At 40.3% G+C, this 20,819-nt stretch overlaps 1 protein-coding gene across 2 annotated transcripts in view; it reads right to left on the bottom strand.

The window, feature by feature from the left end:
- The window catches only part of aff2 (AF4/FMR2 family, member 2), a 202,161-nt gene that overhangs the window by 139,521 nt on the left and 41,821 nt on the right, over nucleotides 1-20,819 (bottom strand). For both annotated transcript variants that reach the window (XM_079672330.1, XM_079672331.1), the window contains exons 2-4: nucleotides 12,237-12,357; nucleotides 4,863-5,505; nucleotides 2,146-2,579 (exon numbers count right to left, since the gene is read on the bottom strand). In XM_079672330.1, the coding sequence (XP_079528456.1) occupies nucleotides 2,146-2,579; nucleotides 4,863-5,505; nucleotides 12,237-12,357 (1,198 nt within the window). The remainder of the gene's footprint in view (nucleotides 1-2,145; nucleotides 2,580-4,862; nucleotides 5,506-12,236; nucleotides 12,358-20,819) is intronic.

Raw genomic sequence — 20,819 nt, 5'->3', positions numbered from 1 at the left:
TGGGGGTTTTAAATTAAGCCTATATTAAAGTTTTTTTAAAGATTAAAAAACAACAACAATAGGGTTTGTACTCCTAACCAAAAAAACAAACATCAATACTCTTCAATCCTTGAGAGGCATACCAGATTCACTCCTTCCTGTTTTTACCTTCACTTCGAGCATTACGCTAAAAGGAAACTGATTAAAACAGAGAACAATTTTAAATCCAATTATATGTTTTCAGAAGAATGAGCTGGCATAACTCTAACTTCTAATCTTTTCTTGAAGAAGCGCTGCAACCGTTGCAAATTTGCATCACTACCAGTAGTTTCTATGCAAGGAGAGGAGAGCAGATTTAAGCCGACGGTAACTGTCAGGGAGGAAGTTAGAGAATGATAACACTATTGATCCTTTCCTCAATCTCTCAGACACACACGCACGAACACTTGGGAATAACAGCTCCAATCAATAATTCTATAGTGCTAACAGAAAGCTTCCACAGCAGTTTAAAGGCTTATTGCACACACACACTCGCAAAATCACTGAACACTCAACAACAGAACTGTAAGCCAAATATTGAGTCATTCAAACACATTCATGGCACCTGCGCTAATTTGAAAAACCGATAAATAGAAAATCAATCGTGCTGATTCATTCCGAAGGAACCTTTTTTTATGACTTTTGCATTCATGTGACAAATTAAGACGACGACTTTTACTCCTGTTACTCATGTTATTGCGCTGCAAAACTTTCAGCTACCGATTGCTAATCAAAGGGTGAAATGTGGACGTTTTATTCTCATTTTATTGGCGAAAAATGAGCAACAGGATTCACGAAAGCCTTTCATTTGGTGTCTTGTTCAATCTGCCGCTATTTGCTGTTTAAGCTGCGGAACACATCCAATAACTCATCTGAGCAGAACAAACACAGCAATGATAAGGTGCTGTAATCAGTCAGTCATTGTCTTCCTCTATCCCTCGTTACTCTCTAGGCCTCCCTCCATTTCTTATCATCAGTCTCCCCCTTTTTTCTCCCCCTCAGTCCTGTATCCAGTTTACATGTTTTCCTTCCAATGAATTCTCTCCGGAATAAATATGAGAGGAGTGAAGAACTCAACGGTGAGCGAGCGATAACGGAGCACCGTGAATGTGTGGGTGAAACAAAGTGAAAGAAAAGCACTCACGGCCATGAATGTACTTACTCTCTTCCTCGCCCTCCACGAGGAAGCGTTGAAAGTAAAGTATATTTTAATTCCCTCCCTGTCCCCCTTGCTTTCTCCTTTTCTTGGTGCCATATGCTCAAAGCTCCATCTCGGGCTCATTTGGAGTGCTACACACACACAAACACACACATACGCACACACACAGCAGCTCTATCAAAGCACAAGAACAGCTGGCTTGCTCGATATGGATGACTAGCCGCCTGTCAAACAGTTTCACACACACATACACACACATCATCAAGCTTGGTGTTTCTTGCTGTTTTTGAAAAGGAGAGTGAGTGAGAGATAGATAGAGGCAGAGGGAGGGAGGGGGGAGCAGGTCAGAGTGTTAAGTGAGTGAGTCGGAGAGTTAAAGACTTGTGGAGGAGTTTGGTATTGTCAGATTCATTTGACATTTCAATTAGAACAACGTGTGAACATCCACAGTGATAACATTCATCACGTTCAGAACAGAGAGAGTTGCTTTAACTATCAAAACATGCAAACGTGCACGTTAACCTGCGAGGAGACAACGTGTTTTCACTCCCATCTGATGACACTTGGACAGATGTTACCTCACTGATTTGGCTGTGGCCACAAGTACAACACAGTGAAATTATGGACACTAACTTGTAACATTGAGAAATTATAAAAATGAATTATAAAATCTTGAATTAAATGCATTGAAGCTTTGTTCAGTAAAAATGTGTATTGGTCCAAGGTAAATTGTAAAGTTAAAGGTGTCCTTCAATTATAATCTTGTAAAATGTAGTTTTTGGCAATAAACGTATTCAAGGTAACCGTTGTTTAAAATAAAAATATGTAATAGATAAGCAAGAGAGACTTAAGTTAAACATCATTTTTGACCAAATTGTAGATAATGTGATCTGTACTTAAACTTCTCAACTCGTGTTAAAACAACATACCTTACTGAACAATGGATAGTGATGGTGTATGACTCTTACCTCCCCTGTGTGGCCGAGACTCAGTTTTGGCAGTTTATTCTTGGCGTTCCCAGAGTTTCCTCCGTAAGCCTGACCGTTGTTAAAGTCCTCTGTGGCCACTAGAGGGGGTTTGAGCTGGGGGGAGTCACTGGGCGCCTGGTCCTGGCCATCCATTGGTCGAACGTACGCTGTGGGCTTCTGCTGGATTGCGATGGGCTTCCCTGATAGGCTACCAGGTGGGAAGGTGGGGGTGGTCAGTCCAGATGTGGGCGTGGTTAGACCGGGGGTGGGCGTGGTCAGAACTGATGTTGAAGCCAGCGGCGAGGAGCAAGTAGACAGGAGAGAACCCGTCACGTTTTCAAACGGGGAGGATTTAAAATGTCCATCATTTTCTGTGTTAGTGGAAGACTTAAAATGGCCACCGTCCATGGTGGAGGATCGAAAATTGCCACCATCTATAAAAGAGGGAAACCAAGAAGAACATTGAGAAATAACCATAGCAACACCTGTTATTGTAGAATGTTCAAAAAAAAATCCCATCTCCCAGATGGATGGAGCCAGTCACAATCAAAGCAAATTATGGGTTGCTGAAAGATGTGGTTACCATCAGATGCAGATGTTAATTTTGAGAAACCCCCCCACAAAAGGTGATAGAGTTTGTTTTGCACCAAATATATTTTGCTGAAATTATTCATCGGCACCAATGGCAACAAATACACTGATTGTCCATTGATATCCAAATATAATTTTGTGCGACATAGTATCATCCATATTCTGAGATATTCCCAATACTACTGTACTATGTGGAATAAATACACCAGTGTTTCCCACATAATTTGATTCTATTTGTGGGGGCACCATACCCCCCGGCAAGAAAAGCCAAAGGCCCCTTAACCTATTCGGGTGGCCCACGCATCCACATCCCCCTCAAATAAGAAAATACATGCAAGTTCATGGCTACTGTAGACAACGTTCTTGTTGCTCTGTGTTGCGTTGTTAATGAGTGAGACACACCGGAGTTGAGGATCTGTGGGGTTTATTTTCCCAAAAATTAATTTACAATTTAGGCATTTAGCAGACGCCTTATTCCAACGTAACTTACAAGGACCAATTACAGGGACATTCTCCCTGGAGTAACTGAGGGCTAAGTGTCTTACTCAAGGGCACACTAGTAATGGTGTTCCAGGCGGGATTTGAACTCGAAACCTTCCGATCATCAGCCCACCTCACTATTCATTAGACCTTCAACATTTAAATAAAAAATTAAATAAAAAATTATTATAATTTATTTTAATTTTCTGAGATCCATTTGCGGCGGATGATATTTAATTGTGGCGGCCCGCCACAAATAAATCAATGTACGGGAAACACTGTACACCTTATGGTGTATTCAGTTATTCTCAATGAGAGATGAAAAGATAGATACCATACTTGTTTCTTTGCGCTAAAGGTCAAGCTATAGGTATTTTATCAGCTTATGCCCAGTGGCGAGCCGTTAGGGCCCTCTAGGCCCTCTCTGAGGGTCTAAGATATTCTACAAAATAATATTTTAAAACATTGGTTTTACATTAGTTTTACCAAAAATATCTTGATTTAATTGTATTCAAAATAGCATTTCCAAAGAAATAAATCCTTAGAATCTGCCTATTCAGTTTCTGTTTGAATGTGAAGGGTTAAATGAAAGAAGCTCCTTTAGCCATCACTACAGTGAAGAGAGGAGCTGATAGGTGTCCCTGCTGTAAATTCACAGAGGGCCAGCTATAGTAACTGAATGAGAGAGTAATGTCAAATGACAGTACAATTGACCAATCATATCTTCCCTCTAAATGGGTGGGTTTTATTATCGCGGACTTTATGATAAGTTCCGCCCGCTGTGAAGCTTTTCTTGTTTCCATAGAACAACAACTTCCTGTCAACAGCGTAAACTCGCCTTCAAAATAAAAGCATGCCAAATTAAACTTAAGATATACAACTGCAACGAAAGTAACAAACACAATGCAATATCCTTTTCAATTTCAAAAACACAAATTGGGTTATTTACAGGTGTTGTTTTGTGTGGTAGAGGGTTGCTTTCATTGATGCGTTTTGCACCCCGGACAGTTGTTTTGATATTCCGCTGAAGTATACGCTGTGACGTAATAACTCTTTTTTTTTTTTCGAGGGAAGGGGTGGGGGTCAGAGGGCCTAGGTATAAAACTCACGGCTCGGCACTGCTTATGCCACGTCATGTCCTGTAGTTTAGATTGTAATCATGAAGACAGAGGGAAAACATTTTGATGATGGCGAACTTCAGAGATGGAGACATTGGAAAAAAAGAGTTAGCAAAATGGCTGCAAATCCAAAATCACTAATAAAAGTGATTATTAGTCTTTTAAGAGAGCTTTATAACCATTGTATGAAATTTTCCCAATGTGTCTTTCCCATTCTGCCAACATTGAATGATTGCAGCGTTAGACTAGCATAAAAGATTGAAAGCAGAGGCAAACACCCAGCCTGGCTCCATCCAAAAAATCCATCAGCACCAATTTGAGATATAAAGTGTTAAGTACTTACATTTTAGAAATGCTCTTTTTTTTTTTACAATGGTCCGAAACAAGCTTTCTGTTCAACCCTGCTTTCCAATGTTATGCTAAGCTAACCGGCTACTGGCTCTAGCTTCACATTAACGTTTGCAGAAAAAGGTTTCCTTAAATGTCAACCTATTTCTCTAAACTAAAGCCTTTCTCTGTAGGACTTACCTGGGAGAGGAAGGGTTTTGGAGGGATGTGAAGGGTGTCTTCTCCTAGAAGAAGACGAGGAAGAGGAGGACGAGGAGGAAGAAGGGCTAGAGTCCCCTTTAAGACCAAGTTCATCTTTTAGTGAGCTGAACAGCTCTTCATGCCTTTGCAGTTGCTGTTCCTCTAATAAAGAAATGTTCCCTCTTCCACTGGTTGCTGTGGTGACCTGGCCCTGCCCCTTCTGTGCTAACCCCAGAACGAGGCCCGCTCCCTGGTTACTCTGTCCGTGTTTTGACCAGTCCATAGAACTTCGGGACTTTTTCAAATTCTGATGTGGGATCGTTGTGGAGCTTGTTGACGATGTGGTCAAAGCAGGGGGTTGCATGGAAGTTGACGATGAGGTGGAAGCATTTCCCATCCTCTTGTCCCCACCTCCATCTCCTCCTCCTCCGGCTGTTCCTCCTCTCAGGGCTTCGTTGAAGAGCTGGAGCTCCATGGTGGGCCTCTCCGTCGTTGAAGTGGTCGGGGTCTGTGGGTTGTTGCTGCCTTTGGGAATTCCCACCAAGTGGCTCTGGTTCGAATGGCTGGTTAAAAGGTCTTTCATTTCTTCGTAGGAGCCCAGCGTGTTCTGGACGCGATTGGCCAACGCATCACCTTTATTGGTCTAAAAGAGAAAAGAAAAAGACAAGAGGGAGGAGAGGAGAAGAAGCGTATTAATTAAGTCTTCCATTTCCTTCAGCTTGATGAAAAGCCCTCTTTATTCATCCGGAGAGGAACGGCAAGAGACGGATAGGGTGACCACTGACCAGACTTCAGGACGAGATGATTAATTAAACACATGCCACCCTTAAGAGGGTCCCGTCCAGGCTGCAGCAGTAAAATTAATGGGGCAGGAATCATTATTAGCCTGACCCCGCATTCTCAAGCAATCAAGGCTTGGAGGACAGCGGAGGCCTTACTGATATATGACGGTGTAGCACCTTCAGCTGCTACGTGCTAATGCGGAGATGTTCCTCAGAATAGCTCGAGGGAACCTTTTGTGTCAGAATTGACGGCTTCTTCAATTATGAAAACTTTGGCTTTTTGAAAAGGACAAGGGCAATCAGCAGGGGTTTCAGTCGATCTATATTTGGAACCAGATTCATGGAAGAGGAGGAGAAAGTCTAGATTCCTATCAAGCACGCTGACATTACTTTTCTACCTGAGTGACAAATTGTGAAGCAAATATTAATCATCGGGCCAAGTCTGAATAATGCAAGATCTACAGGCTGTAATTTAATTTTGACATCTCATCATGAATGAGATGAATGATGAACACCGGAAACACTGAATGAGATCAATGTGAGAAGTGGCATTGTAATTTAATTGAACATTATACTTTTTGAGGTTTGATCAATAGATCTGGCAATAATAGAAAAGTATTTGACAACCTGTGCTCTGCTAATAACCCCTGCAGTAACATGGAGTGACTGTCAGATAAAGCTACAATAGGTAGAGGATGAAATGAGAACAAGTGAATGAGACTCTGTATCTACTTCTCAAGACAGGGCGAAATTGCCTGTATTTGGAGAGGTTAACGAATTCATGAATTATGAATGTATGTTCATTTGAAGAGCTTTATAATTCTTAGATCATTTTCCTGAAAAGAGCATCAAGTTACATTTAAAATAATTAATATTGCCCACACTGATTGTAGCAAACTTAGCACCAATCATGCAGATCTGTTACAGGCTGTCATGGTTGAAATACTGATAAACTACATTTATTTCAGAAAGGGAGGAGAGGACGACAATTCTACTGTTCCATTTTCGAGTACATTTCCGACCTAACTTTGTTTCATCTGTAAACTGGAAAAATAAGTTCTGGAAGTTTACAAAGAATTTAATTTATTGTGTACTAGAAAAACTTACCTGGATATAACTGCTTTTAGTCTTATATACAAATATGGGGTAGTAGTGCACTACTCTAGTGCCTAAAAAAAACTTTTCCAGAAAAATAATTCTGGCAAAACTCTTTTCCCAACTGTTATAAAGATTTTCAAAAATTCCCTAATGACTTATTCAACATATTTGTGTGAATTTTAGTGGATTAAGAATGTCTTAAGTCTAAGACAGCCCTAGTCTCTGGTGTACCACTGTCCCGCTGGTGGTCTTTGTATTGTTTTATGCAGCAGTGTGTAAAAACTTGAATTGAATTGAATTGCGTAGTACTATTGCCGAAGCAAATGTCCCCTCTGGGATGATAAAGAACATCTTATCTTATCTTATCCATCAAACTAAGTGATTAATGGACTAATAATTTCAGCTCTACACTAAAGCCCTACCCATATCCGATGGAATTCCTTGGGGTTTAAGTGATCTAACCCTCAATATAAATGTTATATTCACTGCGTTTGTGGAACATAATGGTGGATTGCATCCCCCTTAAATGTACTCACACAATCCTAAGGATTATCTAGTGGCTGGGAAATAATTTGTACCGCTCAAGGGCTGCTTTTCACAACCAGCAAAATCAATAGACAGATGAGTCTCCAAAATTTAGACTCAATATGCTTTAAAATTCTCTTTATAATACTTTTCACTGCACAATGTCTACGCTAAGTTCCTCAATAAGTAAGAAAAGCCAATCATAGATGGCATCAATGTCATCAGATGAGCTCTTTGTTTGACGAAATATGGTACATAATCTTGGGTACACAAATCTATGTACATGTGAGCAGCACTCCCCTCTGGTTCTAGGTCTATGTCTTCTTTTTTACACTCTGAAAAAGCAGGAAAAACACCCAAAAAACGAAACGGGGGCAAAAATACCAAGCCTTATTTCAAAAGAATCATACAAGAAAGGAGAGAATTGCTTTCAAATAATCTTAACAGATGTAATTTCTGTGTGTACCCACACACACAAACGCTACACACCGTGGCGAGCCAAAGTTAGCTGTGAATAAATTAGCTCATCTCTTCTCCATCTCGGGCTCATGAATAAAAGATCTGGTGGCTGAAGAGGAACAGAAAATACATTTACAGAGAGGCAAAATGGAAAACAGAGGAGAGGATGAATACCTATGTGTGTGCATGATTGTGTGTGTGTGTGAATAGATCATCCCAAATAGCTGCTAACAGCATAACGCTCTTTAACAGGATTAGAAGAGGGATTAGCTAATAGCAGACAGAGAGAATGAATACTGGAGAGGAAGAGAAAGACACTAAACAGTCAGAGTGATGGACACAACATAGATATACAGGTACAGACAGAAGTTTTTTTTATAAAAAAAAAAGGCAAAGAGAACGATAACAGTTCTATGTGATAATGAAAAAAAAAATCTGATATTGATCTGTAAAGGAGCAGCTCAGTAAATGTCCCCTGACTTAAAGGTGCTGGTATGTGAAAGAACGGAAAAATGCCAAAAGGCATGGATAAGCAAAACAATTGTTGTCGTTTTTTTAAAAGTTGGATTAGGCATAATCGTGATAATCATAACTAAGTGTTAATTTTATTCTTAGTGACTTTGGATTTGAAGTGGAACTGAATGATATAAAAAAAGTGATCGTTAACTTTTGACCCTGTCACACTTTTATAACAGAAAGTGAGATTGAAGATTTAGGGATGGAACAAACGGTCATTTTCATTATCATTTAATGTGCATAGTTTCTATATTAATCAATTAAAAATGTCTATAAAATATCAGAAAATAGTCAAATAAAGTCTATCCAGTTTTCTAAGGGGCATGGCGATGTCTTTTAAAGTTTAGTTTTCATATTATTGTACGAGAAGTTACTTTAAAAACTCTATAATTACGCAAATGGTGGATTTCTTCCCATACACTATTCCGTGAATGGACTCATCATTAAAGCTTTATTCAACAAATGATACGACATTATAAACAGATTTAACAAAAATAAATGTGCTTAATCTTTTACAGCAACAGATACTGTAAATGTTATCGAGCCCTAAAGTGAGTTTTATTATCTTTTTCCACATGATCCTATAAATAATGTTCTCTACTTTACCACCATAACCTCACTAATGGATGTGCGAGCAAGACACACCTGGTATTTGCGCTTGCATAAGTTACATAAATGTAAAAATAATTAGGGAAAAAATAACATAACATTAAAATGTTTTGCTAAAAGAATCCCTGTAGCCCCCTCAAAACAGACGCCACAATGCATCATCCCCTCGAGAGTTATCTAAATCAGGGGTTCCCAAAGTATGGGTCGCGAGATTATTACAAAATTCAAATTAAAACAAATAATTGTTTTTCTTTTTTTGGGATTTAATTTTTTTTTATTATTAATAATACGTGTGCAGACATTTTTCAGGGGCGGACTGGCCATCTGTAGAATTTCCCCGCAGCGAGGCTCCCCCCGTTGACAATCCACAAGCGCAGTGTTTCTCAAACTTCTTCATGCCAAGGACCACTTAATCAATAAAAAAACACTCACGGACCACCTAACTCCACAAATATCTAAAAACAATAGGCCTGCCTACCACTCCAACAGTACATAACAGCCTAATAATGACAGCTTAACTTCTCTATATCGCCTCGTTCAACAATACAAATACAACAACAGATTATATAAGCATTTAGTTCAAATGCGATTTAAAATGCTCACAGGTTTTACACCTCTTATGAAATGTAGACTAGATTTATTAGGGAGTTTATGTCCGAGCCAACAGACTCACAGATCGTTGGCTACTGAGAGATATTCAAAATACACCGCATAGTACGACACAAACCTCCGCTGTGGATTTTCAAAACAAAATACAGTAAAATTATGGTCGCAGACCCAAGTTTAACTCTCTGAGGTCCAAGCCATTTTTTCACATGTTAGGCTTGCCTGGGCTTTTTTTGTAAAAATGCTATTAAAACATGAACCTTGGTGACCATCGGGCTGGCCTGCATGGTATGCCTACAAAACGAAAAAATAAAAAAACGTTTATGCAGCCCCAACAACAGCCTCTGATCATCAACAGACTTCATGCAATGCTTCATCGGATGCATGTATTAGATAATAATCTCTATCTCACTCTTAAAACATCTAAATCCACTTTCAGCATGGATAAATGTTCATAAAATACATCCATTGTTTGTTCTATATGCTTCTTGAAATCCTAAAAAACAAGTGGCAATATGTTTGACGGAGGTGTTGAGCTGGGCTATATCATGCATACTCGAAAGTGAAACTTAAGCTCGCTCCATTGCGTAGATATTCCTGCAAGAGTGCGGAAAACTTAAATAAATAAATGTATTCACTAGCACCCCCCCCCTCCGTTGACAGGGGTCGCCAGTCTCTGGTACTGTTATTTTGGGGGTCGCGGGCTGAGAAGTTTTGGAACCCTTGATCGAAACAGCAGCAGCAGAGTGTGAGACATCCTCATCCTCACTCTCCTCACCCAAACACACACATACCCTGACCCGACCTCAGCACCATTAATTAGCTGCAAACAATTAGTTGGAGTGTGGATGCACCTCTGAATAGATTCATTATGAGAACAACCTCTCATGTGCTTCCGAACTTCGAGCAGAAGCCCCCCCCCCCCCCCCCGTGTCCTCTGCGTTCAGACAGTTAAACACATTCTGTCAACATTCAAAGCCCGCCCGTCCCAAGGTCGATACACTCTGCGGCATAACCGAGCGCTGAAGTGCCTGGCGCTAGCAAATGAGAGTTAACAAACCTAAATCAATTTTAACCAGCGGGGGTGGCGGGAGATTGGCCCGGACTTTATGCATGGCTGCTTCACGTTCGGATAAAGAAGAAACAAAATGATGGCGTCTTGAGTACCTCAGAGACGGAACAGACCACAACCTTATGCTGGAGGTTATGACAGTATCTGCCTCAGGGGGAGGATGAGGAAACAATAGCCTGGGATGATCCAGAGGCCATCATCAGCTTATCATCCGCAGCATTAGAGGGCATTATGGTACAAATAAAATGTTCGGATAATTGTTTGTTAGTAATAACCTTTCAATTGAGTGCTTGCAGAAGGCGAAGTTGTTTGATATGAGCCTAAATCACAAAACTGGTGAGAGGAGAACAGCCCATCCTGGATCATTAAGAAGTCGTAAATTTACTCCATTTCCCCAAATGAATTTCTGGTGTCAGGTATGTCCATTCTACTCCCGCAGAGATCAATCAAAACTTAACAGCAAAGTATAAAACTGCCTCCTAAACAGCGACAGGAGAGCACTCTGCGCGGGGGAAGCAGCACTCCGTGTGAAGATGACGTTAGCTTACAGGATCGCTCTGTGATAAAGTCCTTACATTTGAACTGATGGACAGTTAATGTTTGTTACTCTTTGCTTGACATTTGTAAGATTGGTTGTATCAGATTCAAAGTTTAAGCAGGAGAGTGAGACTACCACGTATTTGAAAGTCTTTCATGTTCAAGCCCTTGCCGAATGAGTTTACAAAATGCTGATTAAGGCCCATTTCTCTGGTATTTTAAAAAAAAAGGGTTCTCCTCCCTTGTTCCAACAGAAAATCTGGTCCCCAAGCGTTTTTTTAAGGAAAATCCACATGAAAACACGAAAATGAAGTACCATCAAGGCCAGGGGTCAGGTGGGCCACAAAGCAACACGTGCACCGACACACAAACAAATGCACATACAAACAGAACAAGCTACCTTTGCGAGGGGTTGGTGTCGTGCTTTTTCGTTAGTGATATAAAATAAAGCTTAAAAACTCAATACATTTAGCTTTATTTTTCTTTTTTGTTTGTTTTCAAACCAGAAAAGCAATATTGTTCAATTTGTGTTGTATTAAAGGATTTCGTTTTTATTAAGTTTCGGTTTCACTTTCATTGCTGATTTTGGTCATAGTTACAGTTTCAAGTTCAGAATAATAACGCGGGATTTAAATTACGAGAGGAGAAGAGATTTGGCTGAAAAGCAATCAAGTATTTGCAGCTATGATTATTAATGTGTTGGTAAAGGGTTAAACATTACCCACATACTGTACGTGAAAGGTTAAAATGACATCACCTCCCCAAGATCAATACATCCAGTTTAAATGGGGCTTGAGAATGAACGCAGGGGAAAACAAGCTAATATTCACGTGGTTCACTCCGCAGTTTAAAAATATGCCAACCCAACAAGCTAAATAGTGAAATGCTTCACTTCAGTTTTTAAGCCATAGAAGGTACCAAAAAAAGCCAATTTGTGGCTTTATATGCTTTAGGAGTAACATGCTGATAACATTTCTTGACAAATTCCACTCTCTATTTAAGCTACTTTAACCACATCCCAGATCCCTTCACACATGGACATGAGATTGGTATTAATTATCTAATGCTCGGAAAGAAAGCATATAGGCATATTTCCCAAAATGTTGAAGTATAACTATATAATCAAGGAATTATCTACTTATGAAGTATCCAGGAAGGAATCCCTCTTACTTTATAAGGTTCTCCGAACAGGTTGAATCCGGTGGAGAACAGGTCTTCATCCTGTTGGACCTCCTGGTTCCTCCTCTCCCACTCCCTCCTCTTCAGGGCGCTGCGGTCTGACTCCAGATGACTGGAAGGACACAAAGAAGAAATCTTGTTAGCGACCCCCGCTGAGTCCCACACATCGCCCGCCACCAATCAGACCCACTGGTTTTTAATGAGGACTGCTAACAAGTCATTTTTGGATGTACAAAGAGCATTGGCTGAAAGTCTTCGCCTGCTGTGTGATTAGAAGAGCTATGTTGCTCCTAAAGGGAAATAACAGGGTAAATCATGTCGGTCTGAAAGAATGCATCAAATTAAATATAAACAACAGAGAGAGAACAATGAGAAGAAAACAGTTTCAGTTTCCGACGGAGAGCAAATATATTTTTCTGTAAAACAAGAATCCAAAAGAGGATAAGTAACATAGATAGAACTATCAAAAAATGTGATTTATTCAACTATCCTGATAATTCCTTCCCTATTAAACTCATCAACGCGGTGACCTAAGTGTGTGTACTGACAGTTTCAGAAAATATATGCAATGTTTTCTGTCTCTTCGAGTCAACTCTGCCCCGAGGTGAAGCCGTTATTTTTACTCTGGACTTTTGAAGGAACTCCAGCAGTGTAAAATTTGATTTGTAAAGGCTGCTTGAGCTTCAAACTCCCATAAAGTGCTTATCCCGTGCCACTCCAGACCCTCATGTCAACCGGAACTTTCTAAAAGCCTTTGCCATTAGCTTTTGCCTTGTATCTGTATCTGCAGGAGACAGTTTGAGTCAAAAATAAATGATTTGTTTTTTCAAAACAAGATCAAACAAAGGTTAATATACTAGAAAGTTCACGAATAACTTTATAAAAGGTGGTTTGGTTTGAAGTTGGTCTTCCTATTTGTTGAAAAATATCTGGTGTGTTGGGAAAAAACAACTGTAGGCCTATATATACCAATTTAGTATTCATTTACCAGATCAATACTACACTCAAGTCTGTGTGTGGCATGCAGCTGGAGCAAGGAGCCAACTAGCTTAATTTAGCTCAGCACATAGCATAAAGACCGGAAGGGAAAACGGCTAGCTTGGCTTTCTCCTAGGTTCGAAGTATGTCAAAATCAAAGGTTGCAACACTTTGCATCTCATTTTTCTAGACCATTTTTTGTTTCAGGGGACTTTATCATATATCATGGCAAGCAAGTACATCCATCTGCCCATTTTTTCAAGAAATACTACACACCATATATCTCACAATAAGACCTGGATTATTGTTTTGAAATGAGTGTTTGGCAGCTTTCAGACTTCATGCTTAACTAAGCTAATCCTCCCCTGCTTCCAGTTTAGCACAAACACCAAAAAAAAGTGTTGATCTTGTAATCTAACTCTCTGAAAGATACCTAATAAGTATATTTCTAAGATTCTTCATGTTTCTTTTTAACAGCCTGTGTAATATTAATGAAAGGCAATAAGAATGAAAAAAGCTAAACAGGTCCACCACTAAATAATGGAATCAAATTACTCTTTATTTACACTCAGAGGGGAACAGACGCACACTTTAATGCTTGTGCTCTTTATCAACGGATTAAATGGTCTGTTCCTACAACATTAGCCAGAGTTCACAAAGGCAACCTTTTTACAGTGTTTTCTATTTATAATAAGGTCAACATGATGTAACATATGCCATTAGCTGGGTACTTTCATTCATGAGCGCATTCATTTTTAACGTAGGTGGGCCCGGTGGGAATTGCAGTCCTAATCCAGGCAGTGTTTATGACGTGCAGTACCCACTGAACCACGGTGCACGGCAAAGGACGGACGCATTTATGTCCTGTCACAGCGTCATTGGATGGATCCCAATAAAATGTGCTTTTAATCTTTCAGCATCACTACACCACCGCTATGAACTACGGTCATCTGTCTTGAAAGGCAGAATGATTGCTTTTGTGGGTATGATTCCAGAGTGTTTCTTGTGGCATTTAAAATAAGAGACAGTAAACAATGACAAAAATGATTGGGAAGTGGTCTTTGAGGAGGGTGGTGAGCCCCAGGTTTTTGGAACATTTTCCTGTTACGTAAATGTGTATTTTTAGCGTGGAGAAAAACGAAACCTGTTCACCGTTTCACCCTGGCCTCCTAAACTCTCTCAGCCTCCGGTGAGAAATCTAAGAGCTGGCAGCACAACTCGCATCCCAGAAGTACAAAGTGTAGTGTGAGCATGTGTGTCAGTGAGTGTGAGTGCAAGTTATGCATGAGGCTGTGGCCCGCCGACCCCGCAAAGGGCATCCTGTTTTACCGCATCCACTGCCGAGAGATGAGACTGGCTAATTAGCGATCAAACACAATTAAAAGAGACTTTCTCTTTTTCACTACCAGACCTAGTCTTCAACATTTAATCTGTCAGCAAGATGCGTGTGGGAGGGAGAGGAAAGAGAGGAAATATAAAATCACATAGACCCATGGGAGGCTGAAAAAAAGACCCAGTTTCAGGGCAACAGACAGTTTCTTTTTAAGGAAAGAAAAATAACAGAATGATGAAAGACAGAGCGGAAAGATGCGGAGAGGAAGGTAGAATAGGAGGAACGGAAATTGAAAGCAACACAGAGCAGAGGGATTCATGATTGACAGGTAAGCATTTGTGTGTGTGTGTGCTACAGCAATATACATAGATGTGAAAATGGTGTGTGCTGGGACTGCTGGTTGACATGTGCATTGTCTGTCAGTGCAGAAAGATAACTGACAGCGATGTTACTGCAACACACACATACAGTTCACAAATGGCGCTGCAGTCCCCTGCCACAGATCAGTGTCTGTCTGTCACTAGACGTTCACACGGAGGGAATCAGGTCAGACGAGGTAATTAACACATCCAGGATTTATTTCGCAGCGTGCAGCAGGAACAGAGTCCGTTACTACCTGGCTGTCACACACAGGTTAAACCCTGCGCTGTCTTTTTACACATCAATGAATTTACTACTTTTTTTAGGGTTTATGAACCACGGCACTGTGGTCAGGCAGGGCAGTGGGAATGCTACGGAACTTAACACCCCATAGTGGCAGCTGTAGACCCCTGTGTTCTGCAAGGGGAAAAAATGCTTTTTTCACAGCTCCAATTAACTGTGTAAATGGGTTGTTTTTAAACATTTTAGCAAATTCTAAATTTTGTAAAGATGTTAGAATGTTTCTTTTAACCTGACAATGCATATATTACATATATTATACAGCCAAAGCAAACATGAATTTGAAGGTGGAAAAAGTACTCAGATCTTGTACTTAAAGTGGACCTATTATGCTATATTTGAAAAATATATTGTAGGGCCATACCTATACAAAACATGTCTGTGAAGTTTTTTTTTCAAAATACCAAACAGATCACCCAATGTAACCATGCCTCTTACTGCTCAAACCCCTCTTTTGAAGCCCTGTTAGAGAAACGCAGATTTTGGGTCCTTAGATTACGTCCAAAACACGTCAGGCATTGTTTCTGATAGCAACTTTCTGTGGGTCCTCCGACGTCAGTTCGGATGGAAATCTGTATCCACCCGTTTTTAAAAGATTTGGGTAGGGAGGGTTTTATTTTCTGACACTGCGTGAGTTCCCTGATGCACCGGGGACACATTTATGTATAAAAGACATCACAAAGTGCATTTTGCATGATAGGTCCCCTTTAAGTAGAAGTAGAACTACCACAGAATATGAATACTCTGTTACAAGTAAAAGTCCTGCATGTAAAATGTTACCAAAGTAAAACTTCAATGGTTTAAGCATCAAAATATACTTAAAGTACCAAAAGTAAAAGTACTCACTATGCAGATTGGCCCACTTTCTTATAATATATTCTATATGTGTGTTTTGTGTTCACATCAAAGCTGGTAAACCTGGAGCTAATTTGAATACATTTGTATACAGGGTAGCTTATGAATTTACTCCAGCCAGTGTTTCCGCCAGGGAGGGGCGTCTTGCCGTCATTTGACAGCCTTATTCAGCCACCTCCCTCCATGCCTAGCTCCTCCGGTTTGTATCCCGGTAGGTGAACAGGGACTGATCATAAAGCACCGGGTGATTCCCTACCGCTATGATTATTTTCTCCTCTATTTTTTGGCATATGAGGAAATGAACTGCGGTCTGGCTCTCCCAGCATACACGCAGTTTGATTGGCTAGCGTTGTACTGGCAGATTTGCATAAACGGGATTTGATTGGCTGACGCCTCCATCGAGGCGGCAAAAGTAGAACATTGCTCTACTTTTGCAGCGAGCACCGCGAGAGAAGCTACGCTTTGCTCCAACAATGCAGTTCGGCGAATCGTGACGTCACCCCATTCAAAGTGAATGGGCAGAAGCGTTGAAGCGGCAACGCACGCCGCCGTGTGTAGGATGTGAATTCGAGCCGAGGGCGTCCAAAAAAAAAAGAGTTGTTAGTGCTTGAAAGGACGAAAAGGAAAAGGACATCCATCTGTTGGAGGGACAAAGGAGCCTGGTGGGATTCTTTTCGGAGTATTGAAGATCGTTTCCCCGACATCGGCCTCTTTTCAGCTTTTCGTATCTTGGACCCATGGTGCCTGCCACAGGACAACACGGAATGTGCGCGATTTGGACGCGGTGGAGCACGTGCGTGAACTGCGAGCGGCGGAGCCTCGCAGCGGCAAAACTGCTCACTAAAAGAGCCGTAACGGCCCCTACACACGGCGGCGTGCGTTGTCGCTTGCCGGCAGGGGGGGCTGAAACTAGACCACCAACCAATCACATGAATCTCCCGCCCCAGACACACAAGCACGCGGTTTGATTGGCTAGAGCTTGCACTGGCATATGATTCGATTGGCTGACGCCTCCGTTGAGGCGGCAAAAGTAGAACATTGCTGTACTTTTGCAGCGAGCACCGCGAGAGAAGCTACGCTTTGCTCCCACAATGCAGTTTGGCGAATCGTGACGTCACCCCATTCAAAGTGAATGGGCAGAAGCGTTGAAGCGGCAACGCACGCCACCGTGTGTAGGGGCCGTAATTCCCATCACTAACGTAAAGAGATATCATCTATAAGGGACGGCTCAATTACAAATTCAAATGTAATACAATCGTTATTTAAATGTGAAATACAGCTACGTTTTTAGTCTAGTACTCCTACTGCAAGCTAGCTAGGTGCTCGCATATCACTATTCTGTTAGCATTCAATTATTATTTCCCGCAATCAGAGAGCTATTTATTTATAGCTTGACGGACTCACCATTGTGCAGGTCACAGGTGCCACTCTTTTAGTCGACAGGCTTCAGTTAGCTTGGCCTCTCTAGCAGCCATGCTTTTAACACAGCCTGTGCTGTTGTGGTTGGAAACTTTCTTAAAGTTACTCAGAATCCAATAACTTGTTCTATATATTTTACAAGAAAACTATAAATGAAGAAACCTAGGATGCATTATGTATGTATACAAAAAATAGAAACAAATTACAGGCTAATGATTTCTTAATTGTGTCTATTCTTTAGTTTTTTCTTGATTTAAGAAACAGTGTGTTGAACTCTAAGTCTCAAGTGTAATCCAATTAAGAAAAATGTAGAAGGGGTTGATAGATGCAGTATAATCATATTATATATTTCCTTTAACAAGTGTGAGAGGAATTCAAATTCTTCTTGAACTCCTTTTATTAAATCTCCTTCTATATGTATTTATTCAGCTAGTTACGTTTCTGCCAGATCTGTTAGTTAGTCTGCAGTGCGGATAGATAATTATACAATGTCCACATTTGAAAGAAAGAAAGGAAGATAGAGGGATAGATGATGGACAGACGGGGGGACAGATGGATGGTTTGGTGGGGATTATTAGCAGTGGTGATATCAGCAGTGGGCATACTGTCGATGTTGATATTTTCTCTGAATGAAAATTTAGCGATGGCAGCTTTCTTTTCCACCACTCTGCTTTCCTTCTGTGTGTGTTAATGTATGTGTGTGTGTGTGTGTGTGTGTGTGTGTGTGTGTGTGTGTGTGTGTGTGTGTGTGTGTGTGTGTGTGTGTGTGTGTGACGTGTGTGTGTGTGTGCGGGTGTGTGTGTGTGTGTGTGTGTGTGTGTGTGTGTGTGTGTGTGTGTGTGTGTGTGTGTGTGTGTGTCCTGAAGTAATGCTGATAGCCAGAGTAAGCTCTGCGAATTTAATCTCAGCAGAGCTATGCTGTGCTCCCCTGATAACTAAACGCACACACAAGCGCACACACCAGTTTCTGAAACACAGCATCATCACCCTCTCATTCACTTTCACTGCACAGAACTTCAGTCAATCTTCCCTCCTGAGCAACTGCTACTCAGGAGCCTATTAGCAAGGCACAACACACGCAACTAGGCAGGCACCTACCCAATAGCAATACAGATTTAATTCCTTTAAGAATGAAGGTTAATTACAGGCGTTATTTTCGGGAATTTGGAACTAAATTTCCATTTAGCTGACCTTTGCATCCAAATAAACTTACATATACTTCAATAATGTAAACTTGACCACTCGAGCAATTTGGGGTTTGGTATCTTGCAGGGGCTGGGAATAGAACCACGGACCCTCTAATTGGCAGAGTCCCATTTAACCCCTCAGCCACATCCGTACAACACTAAGATTTTCCAATTCATGTGTATGTTGTTATAGTAAAATATGTGAGGAACAACAATGTTGTTTGATTGGATTTTTTATATTATTTCACAGCTTAGTTGAATACTTGATTCTGATCGGTCGATTTGGACATTTTGGAGGTAGTTATGTCTAACAGTCCATTGCATGCTAAGAAGAACCAAAGGACTATGTGCATACAAATCAATCCACAAAAAGAAGACCGGTCATGTGGACAACAACATCAGTTTTTGCCATCAGAAAATAGAATACATAATTATAGTATATTCATTTTTATGTTTTTGGAGAGCACAAGACTTTGGATTCATGATGGCTAAACTGTCCCCAGTAAAAAAAGAAAAAGATAACAAGAGAAGGAAAGAGGTTGAAAGACAGAGCACTAAGACAGAGAAATAAGCAGAAAAAGTCAGACAGGAAGTAACCACTAAAAGGAACACAGCAGGGGCTCTGGTGTTGTAAAAAGACTGGTTAATGGAAAATAAAATGTGAACAGACTTGGACAGTTACATAAAACCTTGATCAGTGCTACTGTCATTTTAAATTACGGTGCTATCGCCACAGTTCTAGCAGTTGGTACGCAGTGGGACAGAGTATTTTTTACGTAGCAGAAGCAATACAATCATTTTTAAATCAATAATTTAAAATGCTGAAATCAACATTGTTAATCAAGTCATGGGTTGATTTAGTGATGTAAGATCCTGATCACAATATTATCGCTGCACATTATCCCTTACTTAGCTGATGTTACATAACACAGAACCCCCACATTCAGTGGCAGTAAAAGCTGTTTCCATCACACAGAGCAGCATCCAGATGTTGAAGCTGCATGGTCAGCGGATTGAGTTGAACATGTTGAGGTTTCTGTGTTCTGTCGTCAGCAGGAAGAAAGGCTCTGGTCTGCGTATGTCATCATGAGAGTTTCAGGAGCTGCTTCATTGAAAGTCAACTGGAGCCTGACTTTGTGGACTCACACTGCATTTGTGTCTACTGGGAATAACTGTCAGAACAGTTCAAGGCAGACGCTTGGAAATATATTTTAAATCATTTGAAGCCATGAAGACATTTTGTCAGCTAACCAAGACCAGAACCCAAAAACCAAAGCAGCCAAATGGAATTCAGTCGTCTTCATGTGTTGTTGAGAGTTACGGTTTTGACACCATTTTGTTTTACTTGAAACCTAGCAGGTAGAGTTAAATCCTTCTTAGTCTGCTGCCTACAGTAGTTCACATCAGAGATATAATTTCAAGTGAGGGTTCAGACAAACGTACGGTATTAATAATATTAAATATTTACATAAATCAATGAAGAACATGATACCAAACAAACAGAATAATCATAATCAATCGATTATCATTTTAGCCATCCAAAACAACAAACTGAATTTTTTATTTTTTATTTAAATAAGTCTTGTTTATATACAAAATAAACACATTTCATAAAATATCCCTTAGTACTTGCATGTTTCAAGAGGAAAAGTATCTGCTTTCTTTCTTTCAAACTTTCCAACACTAATTCTCATCCATTTTTATTTTTAACAGAAAAATGTTATTCATGTACAGTTTATAGTTTTTTTGTATAAATTACGACCCACAAAGTCTATCAGTTACCGCAGTGTTTGCAATCATTTAATAAATGGCCCCTCTTTAAGTAGCATAATAGTTTAGTCTCCTTTTTACTTTAAACAACTTTCAAAACCCTTTATTTCCAGAATCTGTCTTCAAGCCCCATGGAACCATCGAATGTCTGCTCATCACAAATGTCCCTTATAGATGATCCTTTTTCCCAAATGGAATTGAAGTATTGTTCTGAATAGCAGAATATCCTTTTTTTATATTGGAAAAAATCTAACATCCGATGATCTTTTATCCATGTGTCTCAGGAGGGCTCAGACATTACACTGGTATTCATAAACGACTAAAGGGGGCAGAAAGCTCATTTTCTATCCGTGTCCATGCATGCAATTATTT

The sequence above is a fragment of the Notothenia rossii genome (assembly GCF_949606895.1).
Source record: "Notothenia rossii genome assembly, chromosome: 3".
NCBI classification, from domain to species: domain Eukaryota; kingdom Metazoa; phylum Chordata; class Actinopteri; order Perciformes; family Nototheniidae; genus Notothenia; species Notothenia rossii.
This window is presented reverse-complemented; position numbering and strand designations above follow the sequence as displayed.